This window comes from Triticum urartu, chromosome 2A, assembly GCF_056163025.1.
Source record: "Triticum urartu cultivar PI428250 chromosome 2A, HENAU_Tu73, whole genome shotgun sequence".
NCBI lineage: Eukaryota > Viridiplantae > Streptophyta > Magnoliopsida > Poales > Poaceae > Triticum > Triticum urartu.
This window is the reverse complement of record NC_141874.1, coordinates 739453672-739466222: the sequence shown is the minus strand read 5'-3', so window position 1 is coordinate 739466222 and position 12551 is coordinate 739453672. Positions and strand designations below refer to the sequence as shown.

Below are 12551 nucleotides of genomic sequence, written 5' to 3'. Positions count from 1 at the left end.
CGCCCCGAACTGATGCTCTCACTCAGTGTAATACGCAGACTGTACGGAGAAGGAGAAAGATTTGGTTCTGTTCCATGCCACAAAATCCTCAACAAGGTGCTCTGACAATGGAATTCTTAAAATGTTCTCAGCATCCACCGGACGAAACACACTTCTGATCAGGTCTTCATCCCATATCCTCGTGTGAGGAATCATCAACTCATTTACTGTTCTCAGCAATGTATTGCCTCTCCTTGTGAACACCATCCTTGTGGGGCTCGAGGGGATCCAATGATCATCCCATATACCTATTTTCTCACCAAATCCGATCCTCCAAATGTGTCCTGTCCTAAACGTATGTAGTCCTGCCCAAATGCTTTGCCATGTGTAGGAGGAGCCTTTCTTCGATCCTACCTTTAGTATATTCACGTCAGGGAAATATTTTGCTCTCAGAACTTGGGCACATAAAGATTCAGGATGAGTAATCATTCTGCAACTCTGTTTAGGCAGCACTGCTAAGTTAAAAGCGTGTAAATCTCTGAACCCCATGCCTCCACTTGATTTTGGAAGACACATCCTCCACCAAGCTACCCAATGCATTTTCTTTTCTTATTCTATGTCTCCCCACCAGAAAACTGCCATAACACCCTTAATTTCCTTGCATACCTTCTTTGGTAATTTAGGAACAACCATAGCAAACATGGGGATTGATTGGATGACAGCTTTTAACAAGATTTCCTTACCACCGAGGGATAATAATTTCTCCCTCCACCCATTCACACGGTTCACCACCCTTTCAACAAGATGTGTAAAACTTTCATTCATATCTAATCCGATCATAGCCGGCAGGCCAAGATAAGTATCAGAGAGGGCATCAATCATAATATTTAATTCAACACGGACTTGGACCTTTACATCAACATTAGCATTGGAGCTGAAAAATATACTACTCTTTCCTTCACTCTCCATTTGACAAGAACTGGCGCAATAGTCATTCAGGACCGGTCTCAATGAGGTTGCATTAATCATCTTTGCTTTCATAAGGATCAGGGAATCATCAACAAAGAGTAAATGAGAAACCGATGATGCATTTCTACACACCTTGATACATTCAATGCCACGAACCTCCTCTGCATGAGCCAAAGCACTAGAAAGACCCTCTGCACACAAAAGAAAAAGATATGGTGATAAGGGGTCCCCTTGACGGAGCCCTCTTGAAAGCGGAGGTTTACTCCCAGAGGGGGGTGGATGGGAGACTTTTAGAAATTCCTCAAACTCGGATGAATTTGACGAAGATCAGAGCGAAGAAATAGAAATGTGAGGAAACTAAATCATCACAAAAACAGAAAGCATGCATACACGCGTTTCTACAGACTTCTCGGCATGTAGATGGCGGGGCGGTGCACAGTGGCTAGGGTAGTTTGGCGTAGCAGTAGGCGTAGTTTGCATGTTTTATGTTTTTTGTACAAATTTCAATGAAATTTCGCCGAGTTCATGCCAGATCGCCGATTTGCACAAATTTATACGAAATATCGCCGAATTCGCGCGATATTAGCGGCGACCTTCCCAGTCGTCGCCCCCACACGCCAAGTTAGCGCCGGTTCGCCCCAGACGGCTCTTTTCCGACATCCGGGGGGGCGAACGGCTGGGATGCTCTTACACAAGGCGAGGCAGGCGCTAGGCGGGACGAAGCCACGAGCCAGCGACGCGGTGCTTCCTCTTCAAAATTATGACGCGGTGAATCGATGAGAGGGCAAAACCGTCCTGAAAATTATGAAGTGCAGGCCCATACGTGAAAAATGTTGTCGCTAGTTCACTGGTGACCGGTCTTTCAGGCATAGGTGGCCGTTCAGTTCAATGGCATCAACTAGTTACCAGTGACTTGTTACGACTTACGAACAAGCACATTACATCGTAAATGAACCAGAATTAAGGGCTCATTTGATTCAAAGAAATTTTATAGGATTTCTGAAGGATTAAAATACTTCCTATGTTGGTCGTCTGAATCATAAGGTTGGATCCCATAGAAATTTTTCCTATGGAATCTAACATCCACTCCAACCTCTTTTTACAATTTCTTCGTTTTTTCTATGACATCAAACACTCATTACTAATCTTATACTCCCTCCCTTCCAAATTACTCGTCGTTTGAACTAAAACCACGACGAGTAATTTGGAACGGAGGGAGTAGGATTCAACTGGGCATGCCACTTTAACCCTATACTTTCCTATTTCTAGATTTTCAAAATCGTATAAATCAAAGAGGCCTAAGTGCTTGATCTCGCGTGCCATCAACCCAATAGACAACATCACAGAAAATCTGACAGAAATCTCATTTTATTTACAGTAAAGCAGATGCATTATCAGTACAGTGAAACGTAGATACTGACCACACAAACGAAGTAGTAACAAGGCCAACAGGGGAGCTAACAATAGGCGCTAGGAAGGAAATCCTGCTCAATTTGTCAGCGTAGCTTTCTACCTAGTGGCAACAGAGACTACTCTTATTTGCTTTGTGTCTTACAAACAGGAAAGAGCAAAGCTACTTGGGTCTCCAACTTCTTGTGCTGGGTCCAGCTCTCGGCTCTCATATACAAAGCTCCTCTCTGCTGCCCTCCTGCAAAAATGCATTCGGAGGCACCGTGGAGACTTCCTTCACCTCAGGATCAACGCCCTATACAAATAAATGCACAAGCAATGGTTCACAACCAAGCAACAAAAGTAACTAGCATTGTATTATTAGAACAAATAGTAGCTGCCTTAACAACAGAAATGCGATTTACCGTGAACACAGCTCTGAGCTCTTTCTTCTTGGCTTCCAGCTGTAAAGTGGGGATTTCACACATGTAGTCAGCAACAGCAAAGCAGCAAAAATGTTAAAAGAGGAAATAAACCGTCATGTCATACATCGTTATAATCCCAGTAGCTCCAGTCTGAATAGCATCCAAATGGCATACCAACATCCAAGTGACCACCAGTGTATTCATCCGCACTGTTGGGGTGCTTCATATTGACACTTCCATTGTTGGTACAGCCATAGCAGTGTCCTTCGTCAAGAAAAAAAAGAAAGAAAACAAGAGTTAGGCGCAAAGTGATCCAATGGGCACGAACGTATATAATAACAGCTGACTAACTGAAGGTATAAGATTTCTGTGTATTCAGCCATGCTGGGATAAGCTCAACTTAGTGCCACCCACCAAAGGCAATACTTGATATAAGGGGAGGGTATAGCATTACCGTTATCGGTAGGTTTAATCATGCAGAAGCAGCTGACTGACAGTTCTTCTTGTTTTACTGGTCGCACATATTTGACTTCGACAAAGAATAGATCTTCGATGCCACGATCAGCTCCTTTAGTCAAAGTGAAATTGAGATGATAGTACCACCCACGCTTCTCACTAAATACTTTGCACTCCACAACATCTTTGAGTTCATACGCAAAATCTTAAAATATGAAGCATGGGTCAGATCAACAATTCTTACATGGATAAATCAGTACAAGACATAGGGCAGTCGTGATAGTGGGGCAGAGAGTGAAGGCAGGTTGGAGAGAGAGAGAGAAGAGAACAAACCCCCAAAAGACTGTGATCCTCGTTATGCTTGTCCACCAAAGCTTGAAGTAATCGGCGCCTTCCATTACGGACTCTCTCAGCGTGATCTGACTTTGAATGCTTCCTTGCGCCATCAGGCCAGTAAAGAGCTGCTTCTATGGCCATTTCCAGTGAAGAAACCCCACCTTGGTGCATTAACCTAATTTATATCCAAATTATGGTCAGTGCCAATTCCCAACAGTGGAGAATAGAAAGTTATACAAGGACCATATAAATGCTATCAATAGGGCTATGATGCACTAGTTTGCATAGGATGCTGTTAAAATAATTCATGCTAGTGATCAACAAATGCAGAACAAAACTGCACATGCCTATATATAAGCTCCTGTGCCTTCTTTGATTTCATATAGCAAACTGCTTTCACCAGATAATGGAACTTAACTTCTAGCTAACAGCATCGATATAAACAGAGGTGCGTGGGGCAAAGGGCTGCTAATCAACTGTGCATATTAGAGTTCAGATAAGAATAAACAAAGTGATGCATTGTTTGCATGTGGCTAGTTAAGTCTGAACATATTCAATTGCAGGTGTGCAAACAGAACAAAACCAGGAGAAACAGGTGGTTGAGGAACTTTACAGTTTTGGGTCCCTATGTTCAAGAAAATAGCGATCCATGGCTTTGTCAGCTTCATCTAGGCTCTGAAACGGCCCGCCCGCATAAGGATACGTGTGGAAAGAGCCCCCGTGATCGACCCTGATGTAATACAACATGACCCTGATGTAATACGTTGAAGGCGGCGGCGGGTCGTTGGGCTTCCTCCGGCGATGCCAGTTGAGGTAGATGGAGGCGTAGCGCGCGCAGACGGCGTCTTCGAGATCCGCGAAGTCCCAGAACGGCCCGCCCGTGACGGGGAGGTGCCTGGGGAGGTGCGTGCCGTCCCTGTTGACGCGGACATGGATCGTGATCGGGTGGAAGCCGCCGGTGGGGATGCACCACGGGAGGGACTCCGGAGGAAGATGCTTGGGCGCCATGAGGAGGGAGGGAGGGCCGCCGGCCGGCTTGATCGATTTGGGGAGGGGGGGTTAGGGTTCGGCGATTTCGTCGGCGGAGGGGGGGATTAGGGTTCGGCGAGTTCGTCTCTTGGTTGGGGAGGAGGCGGAGGGGAAAAAAAGAGATTGAGAAAACTACTCACGCGGTTGGGTTCTATACTTATTCAGGCTAGATAGACTCGGCCTGTCGTGCGGCCCGCTTGGAGCTCGGGCCGAGTAGGGCTACACTCTCCTTCCTTTTTGGCGATGAAAATGCTGATTTCTCTTTTGTCCTGATGAAGAGCATATAAGGGATTCTTTGAAATCTCTATAATCAATTTTCCCGAACCCGTCTTCGTATTTTGTGTTTGGACCATGCTATTCTTCGCTTGCAGAAAAATGGTACTCCCTCCGTTCCGAATTATTTATTGTACGTATGGATGTATTTAGATGTATTTTAATTTTAGATATATCCATTTTAACGACGAGTAATTTGGGACGGAGGGAGTACAAATCGCACACCCGGCACCTCTGGGAGTGCTTTTCTTCAGACTCTTTGTGGTTTTCTATAGAGCGCGAGTTTTCCTGCCATGTTTATACCGTGTCTGCTTTTTTGTTTTTTATATTTATTCATTTTATTATTATCTTCTAAAAAATCATTAAGTTTTTCTATGACCCTTTTATAGAAACATTGAACATTTTTATGTCCGTAATTAATTTTAACATCTTGGATATTTTAAAATTTATGCAGATTTTCAAAAACCATGATTTTTAGAAAAACATGAGTATTTTATAAATATATGAAAAAAATGAATGTTTTGTGTTCATGAATATTTTAGACAGTCTTTGAACATTCGAAATTTTAAATTAATTTTTTTATTTAGGAAAGCTGGACCTGCGGATGGGCCTTAGAGGCCGGCCCAGTGGAGTGGAAATGGCCAGAGGCCTGGCTGCTGGGTTCCGCTGGGGGTCTCTTCTCCCCTTCCCTTCTCTTTCTGCTATATTAATATTAAAAAAAACGAGATAAGACAGAAAAGAAAGAGAGGTTAGGGATGGAGCTTGAGCAGGAGGGTATTTTTCTCGGACTCATAAAAATGAGTTTGATCCAAGAAAAATAGAAATGACCACGTGTGTGAAGTTGAATTCAAACGCATTTGAATTTAATTCAAATGAGTGTGAGAAGGAAGTGGGTATTCGGTAGGTCCAAAAAATGTTGAGAATTTAGGAGGAGCCTCGATAAATGAAGAAAGGATTATGGAGAAAGTTTGGAGAACAAACTTAAAGCAAAAAGGCATGAGAATCAAATTGCAAGTGGGTTATGGTGATTCCAAAATTAATGAAATATTTTAATATAGCTTCCTAATAATATTGGAAGGATATATTATAAAGAGAAATCATCATGTAAATTCCCTCGTTTTAAATGGATCAAAGATTCATGCAATTTATTTATTTGAGTTGCAAAGAGTTAGTGACATGATGCAATGCAAATGATGACATGTAAATACAACAAATAATTAATTAACACAGCTGACACGCAAAACATGAAAGGCATCTGAAACTGAGAAACCCATGAAATAGCGAATTCTGCACAAACTCTTTTCACTGAATAAAGATTTTAGCAAATTCTACACACATGTAGGAAAACTATTATCACTGAAGATTTTTTTTTATTGTGGGTATATAAATTGAAGACGATGGAGAGTTGCATATGGCAGAGAAGCAGAGAGAGCTTCTGGTTGAAGAGGAGGAAGAAGAGTGATTTTATTGTTAAAATCGACAATGTCATCAAATACGCAAGGATATGTAGACACTATCGGTTTTGAAAAACTAAACTGTTGCATCCACATATAAGCATCAAACAGCATGTAAACGATGATCACCAATTAGCTTTGACATTCTTTAAGATAGTAAGAGTACAAATGGGGCGAGCTATGTACAATGAGTACATGTAGAAGTAGGGGATATATAAAGCGAGCGGTACTGCTAGAATCGTAATACTAAGCAACAATAATTCTACAAAAGCAATGTCTGGTTCAAATTTTGCACAAAGGCTTGTTGGGTGCACGGAGGGAGAAAAGCTCCAGCAGCCGCATCCTTCTACTCCACCTTAGACACCGCTGTCTACCGACGAGTTCATGCCGTGTTTCGCATGGCCAGGGTGCGCTTCAAGGCCTTCACGCTCAGCGGGCTGTTCTTGGTCTGCTTAATCCAAACAAAAACAAGTCAGTGGATCCGCTATGGCATTCTACTACAATCTAAGATGAACAAGTAAAACCTAAGTATACACTAGTAGTATGTATTTTTCAAGAAAAAAGCATGACAAGGTCAGTTTGGTCATGCATACGGCATGAATATTTAGAACTGCCTAACTTGCATCAGCTGAACACTTCAATCAAAGGCATAAACGGAAAAAACAGATGTAGATACTATTATCGCAATGCTGCAGAAAGAATAATAAACCAAGAAAGCAGAAGTAATTACCGCTGAGCAAGTCCCAGCCCTGATGTTGCAGACGGGGTAGTCCGGTGGGCAGCAGCTGGAGTGATCCTTGCAGCAGGTTGCGCCTTCGGCCGGGCAGCAGCCCCACACCAGGCAAAGGTTCCTGAAGCCGAACGAGCAGCAGCAGGTGCTGCCTGCAGGGCATGAGAAGTTCTCGTCGCAGACGTGGTCAGGGGCGACTGGGGGAGGTGGCGTCGGCGGTGAGGGAGGTGTTGGGGCTGGCTTGGGCGGGTTAGCGCCCTTCTTGGTGGGGTACGATGACATCATGGCTATCCCGCACTTCCCACTGGTCACGTTGATGTTGCGCTCCATGCGGAGGTACCCAGATTCTCCCCAGTTTGGACCCCATGAGTTGCGGACGATCCAGTAGTCCTTGCCGTTCTCAGTGCCGTAGCCAACAGCAACCACACCATGGTCAAGTTGCGTGCCACACCTTCCACTGAAGACACCCTGTAATGTAGATCAATCAAAGGCCTGTTATCACCAGACTGGCCTGAATGCTGGATAAAATGTTAGCTGCCTGCTGCAACAAGTTCACTTACCGAGTGGTAGAGCTGGAACTCCCGGCCTCCAGCTTCAATGGCAACACTCACGGGCTGGTGAGCAACCGCCTTCTGCAGCGATTTCTCATCATTTTCAGGGACATCTTCAAAGCCATCAATGCTCACCACCTTCGCATTTTTCTGCAAAGATATGACAAAATGTACCAGTCAGAACATCAGAACCGAGCATCATCTGGATTATTTGAAGTAAGCAAGCAAGTACCGACCCTGAGAACATCACATCTGCCATCAATGGCTTTGTAAGGGTAGTCATCTTCGGTATCAATGCCACCGTTCTTGATGATGAACTCAAAGGCGTCATCCATAAGACCCCCATTGCAGCCACTGCTCTGCCCGTTGGTGTCACACTCCACAAGCTCCTGCTCCGATAATGTCACCATCTCACCAGTGACAATTTGGTTGATGCTCTCTACTGTGCTGACTGCAGAAAAAGCCCAGCAACTCCCTGCACACACCACCATTACAAACGATGCATCAGCCAAGAGCAAAATAATTACTACAAACGAAGCTTCAGTCAACAGTAATAGAACAACTTGTCATCAACAGTTTTAACTAGTACATCAATTTCCTGCCAAAGCGTTCGTTTGCTTCTTCTGTTTTTCCCCATGGCCCAATATCAACGGCAGCTGACAGAATATGCAGAGCAGCAAACCTACCACATACTACTAACAGCATAATCACCATGCAGAACAATTTGTACAGTAGGTTATAAGCTGGCGGTACTGAAATTGAACGTTGTCAGATCTGGTTAATTCCCTTGCATAGTTGGTCGATGGTTCAAGTTATGATGATTGGAACCGCCTGCCATTAATAGTTGTTCAAGTGAAAGTGGCCATTGCTTCCTTCTTACTAAGAAGGATACATACATAACGTTTGTTTGCTTCTTCTGCTATTCCCCCCATGGCCCAGTACTAAAGGAAGGTGACAGAATAACAAAAAATCTGTATAGTTCGTTATATGCTAGTGGCTAGTGGTACTGATAGCTTAACAAAAATCTGTATAGTTCGTTGTCAGGTATGGTTAATGCCTTAGGTAGTTGGTTGATGTTTAAGTTCCGGTTATCAACTGGTCAGCAGCGCTTGACTGACAGATGCACCAATACGACAATCTGAAGTGCGAGGAACAAACAAAACCTAACCCAAAAAGGGCAGCCACAGATCGGAATAATACTTCTGTACTACTTCCAAACCACACAGCGCAAGGCAACCCGACGAATCGCATGCCATGAACTCTTGTGCAAGTCAAAGCCGGGCGACTCATGGCCATTGCTTCCGTCCTAAGAAAAGCATGAACTTTTTGCAACTGTAACCTACCCGTGCGTCAACAAATTTGCAACAAATTAAGCCCCAAAAGAGGATTTTTTTTCCTTGGGACAACGGCTGCACCGCTTGCATCAAGGATCGATTTTGGGATCCGGAATCACTAGGGTAAAGGTGACGAAGAACCTAGATCTGAGATTGCCGTCAGCAGAACAGGGGATCGCATCTAACAATCCGGCAACAAAATCGGCCTAGTAAGAGGAGAAGAGGAGGGATTTCTCACCGCATTGGCCCTGGTTCTTGACGGGGGCGACGGCGCCCTTCTCCCTCCAGTCGACGGCCTCGGGCAGCTCCTCGGCCCCATCGTGGCGGTACCTCTCGCCCACGACGCGGCCGGGCCTCGCCCTCTGGGCCTTGACCCCGAGGTAGGCGGCGCGGAACTCGTCGTTGGTGAGATCGGCGAAGCGGTTCATGCCGAGGCGGTACCCCTCCTCGCCGGCCGCGGCGCGCGCGTTGTGGGCGTCGACGAAGCGGAGGTTGTCCCAGAAGGCGCGGAACCGGCGCTCGCGCTCCGGGATGGAGTTGGCGTTGGGGGAGGAGCCCCCGCCGTGCTCGGCCAGCCAGAGGTCGTAGACGGCCCGGGCCTCCGCCTCCGTGCGCTCCAGCCCGCGCGCCCCGTGCTCCGCGTTGTAGGCGATGATGGACATGTCCGCGGACGCGGCCAGGGCGCCGCCCGCCACGGCAAGGAGCAGCAGCAGCGGCAGGATGGCCGCGGCGGCGCGTGCCATGGTGGCGGTGGGGGAGACGGGCGTCGCTCTCCGGGTCGGGCCTGGAGCTTTTCCGAGTTTTTTTTCTGGGAGTTTGTTTTCGGTGGGTGGGTTTGTGGGGGGAGGGGTCGGGTGCGGTCGGATTTATAGATGGGGGGAGGGGTCGGGTCGGGTCGGTTTGGGTTGGGATTGGGGTTGGAATCTGGTGCGTGCAGAGATTGTTTGTCTGTTTAATTCGTGTTCAAGTCCTAAAATCTTCTTCTTTTCCTGAGGGAATATTCTAATCTAATTCTAATAATTGTAATCCTGATTAAGCACGATCGATCAATGAGTTTGATCTCATCTGATGAGGACTCTGGCATGTTGGTGACGCGTCGTAACGGCCGTCCGGGGCCGTTGGATCAAGATCAATGCCCGCCGTTGCTTAACAGGAGTATGTTTTCAATGTGGATGTGCATATCATTACTTCTTTCATTCAAATACTACTTTCTTACCGGAAAAAACTTGAGATAGCTTTTTTTGCATGGAAACTCAAGATATGAGATATCTGACCACATCTCGTGTGGCATGTACTCCCTTCGTTTCTAAATATCTTTTAGATATTTCAAATACGGGTTACATATAAATATATATAAACGTATTTTAAAATGTAGATTCGCTCATTTTGCTTTACATGTAGACCGTATTAGAATTTTAAAATAATCTTATATTTAGGAACGGTGGAAGCATTATATTATGTAATTTGATTTGGCACATAGGTAGAACTGCAATTTTTACGTCCACAAGCAATGCGAAATTAAGGTCGCGATTTGTAGAGAACTATGAAATTAAGGTCGAAATTAAGGTCGCCGGTGCGCCAGTCTCTACGTATGGGACTTCGCCGGCTGGGATGTCCGTTCCTTCGCAGTTCCATCCCGGAGGGATTGTGGCACAACCAGTACAAAAACGTAAGAAGAAGAAGAAGCCGCATCAACAACAGTTTGCTGGGGAGCTTTGCAACATGGTTATCACCCGCCGGCTCAGCACATGCAGGTTCACCAACATATACCGCATCAACCTATACAATAACAACATGTGCAGTCTTATCAGCAAGGGCAATATCAGCAATTTGTGTAGCAGCAGAACACTCAGGTGCCACAGTTGCCACAGGGGCTTACTACTGTCGATGTCCCTTCTCTGGGAGTTCCCGTGTCTGATGTGCAGGTGAATCCTACAGGGCCTAAGAACAAGGCTAAGAAAGGGGTTCGATGCTGGAAGTGTGCGGTGGATACGCATGCCGCGAAGGATTGCACAGTGCAGCATTACTGTTATATTTGTGACAAAATCGCTCATCCAACGTTGCAATGCCCAGTTCTGAAACTCCCAAAGCCCAATGCTTTTGTCTCGGGAGTTGGTGCTGAGGAGACTTACTTTGCCCAGCTGCCAGATAGTGTGGTGAAGGATCATTTGGCGCCGACACAGACACCGATCGCCCATGTTCGTGTGAGTGGGTTGATGGTACCGGCGAGCATTGTCGAGAGTCAGTTTGCTAGGAGATGTCCGGTACATGATCAGTGGAAGTGGGAGGCTATTCAACACGGGTTCGATGCTTACCTCGTTAGCTTTCCTTCTTTCGAGGATTTGGACAGGGTTGGCGGAATTCAGATGAACGTGTCGTCGGTTAATGCCCAGATGATTGTCACCGCATGGAGGTCGCAGGAGGTTCCACATAAGCTTGAGCTTCAACAGATTTGGCTCCATGTCGAGGGTGTTCCTCATACAGTGCATGATTTTTGGGGTCTATGGGCCGTTGGTACTTTGATGGGCAAGACCTTAGATGTGGATCTCATTGGCCTGCGACGCCGTGGTGTAGTCCGGATTCTCGTGGCTATGACCAACTCTCAGATTTTGTCTAAGGACAAGGATGATGTGGGGCCTTTTGTTGCAACAGATGTGTTGGTTAAGCTCAAGGGCTACGCATTCACGTTCAGGAAGGAACCGGCTGGATACATTCCTGATCCTGACTTTGTCCCGTTTATCTGGAGACGCAAGGGTGATGATGCTGATGATGAGAGTGGCGCCAAGGAGAAGGACGATGTGATGGACACCTCAGAGCACACCGAGAACCCTTCCAATCATCCGTCTTCTAGTTCTGCTCCGGTGAATAAAATCCTTGACACTCAAGTTCAACAACGTGTATTATCGAGTGTGGTCTCTAGAGATGTGATGGGATGTGGTTCAGTGCTCTTACCGCAGGAGTCTGCCTCGCCTTCTATGCCACGGGCTGTCGTGGTGTCGCAGCCGTCGTCGCCTTCTCAGACTGCAACGTCGTCGCCCGCTGCCCTCCAATCGATGCAGGTCACCGGCGGCTCAGCGGGACACCCGGACTCTTCACCTGCTGAGGTGGCGCCGCAGCCGCCACCGTCGTCGCGGACGGCGCCGTGGCAGACGGCTGTCTCCAAGCCGGTGCAGGCAGCCGGAGTTTCAACGGGGCGCCCTATAGCGCCTTCAACTAGCAGGCATCCAGCGGCTCGGGTAGGGCCAACCCAGCATGCACCTCAGTTGGAGCCGTGCATGCATGCTTCGAGTGTGATGGGACACAAAGGGCTGGCCTCGGGTATGCAGCCATGCAACGCTACACATTCAACTGTTATTCGATCTTCATCGAAGCCGGACGCGTCCGTGGCTGCTCAACAATTTCTGATGAAGCCAAACGTGTGCGTCTCACCCATGCACGCACCACCTGTGGTCCCGCCTCCAGACATGCCATCTTCAGCGGCGGCGTTGAGTTTATCGGTGGTCGTGACTGCCGGAGAGGGGGTTGTTGGGGAACGTAGTAATTTCAAAAAAAATTCCTACGCACACGCAAGATCATGGTGATGCATAGCAACGAGAGGGGAGAGTGTTGTCTACGTACCCTCGTAG

At 46.6% G+C, this 12551-nt stretch overlaps 3 protein-coding genes across 3 annotated transcripts in view; 1 reads left to right on the top strand and 2 right to left on the bottom strand.

The window, feature by feature from the left end:
- Positions 1-2389: 2389 nt before the first annotated feature.
- LOC125527548 (uncharacterized) lies at positions 2390-4562 on the bottom strand. The gene is made up of 6 exons (XM_087542396.1): positions 4168-4562; positions 3552-3729; positions 3217-3424; positions 2887-3026; positions 2763-2801; positions 2390-2653 (listed from the first exon to the last, which is right to left on the bottom strand). The coding sequence occupies exons 1-6, from the start codon at positions 4560-4562 to the stop codon at positions 2567-2569; spliced, it is 1047 nt and encodes a 348-aa protein (XP_087398522.1). The 3' UTR covers positions 2390-2566.
- Positions 4563-6425: 1863 nt separating this feature from the next.
- LOC125527547 (oryzain beta chain) lies at positions 6426-9765 on the bottom strand. The gene is made up of 5 exons (XM_048692061.2): positions 9164-9765; positions 7828-8066; positions 7601-7741; positions 7041-7508; positions 6426-6758 (listed from the first exon to the last, which is right to left on the bottom strand). Exons 1-5 carry the CDS (start codon positions 9666-9668, stop codon positions 6693-6695), a joined length of 1419 nt encoding a protein of 472 aa, XP_048548018.2. The 5' UTR covers positions 9669-9765; the 3' UTR covers positions 6426-6692.
- Positions 9766-11141: 1376 nt separating this feature from the next.
- The window catches only part of LOC147987483 (uncharacterized), a 43380-nt gene continuing 41970 nt past the window's right edge, over positions 11142-12551 (top strand). The window contains exon 1 of the mRNA XM_087542395.1: positions 11142-12459. Within this exon, the coding sequence (XP_087398521.1) occupies positions 11142-12459 (1318 nt within the window). The remainder of the gene's footprint in view (positions 12460-12551) is intronic.

What these genes read in the sequence shown, in the direction of transcription:
- LOC125527547 (XM_048692061.2), bottom strand. Translation starts at nt 9,668, where the DNA reads ATGGCACGCGCCGCCGCGGCCATCCTGCCGCTGCTGCTGCTCCTTGCC. An exon ending in GCAGATGTGATGTTCTCAGG is followed by an intron (nt 7,742 to 7,827) that starts GTCGGTACTTGC and finishes ATATCTTTGCAG; the next exon opens with AAAAATGCGAAGGTGGTGAG. An exon ending in AGTTCCAGCTCTACCACTCG is followed by an intron (nt 7,509 to 7,600) that starts GTAAGTGAACTT and finishes TCTACATTACAG; the next exon opens with GGTGTCTTCAGTGGAAGGTG.
- LOC125527548 (XM_087542396.1), bottom strand. Translation starts at nt 4,562, where the DNA reads ATGGCGCCCAAGCATCTTCCTCCGGAGTCCCTCCCGTGGTGCATCCCC. An exon ending in GATTAAACCTACCGATAACG is followed by an intron (nt 3,027 to 3,216) that starts GTAATGCTATAC and finishes TTCTTGACGAAG; the next exon opens with GACACTGCTATGGCTGTACC. An exon ending in GCTACTGGGATTATAACGAT is followed by an intron (nt 2,802 to 2,886) that starts GTATGACATGAC and finishes CCCACTTTACAG; the next exon opens with CTGGAAGCCAAGAAGAAAGA.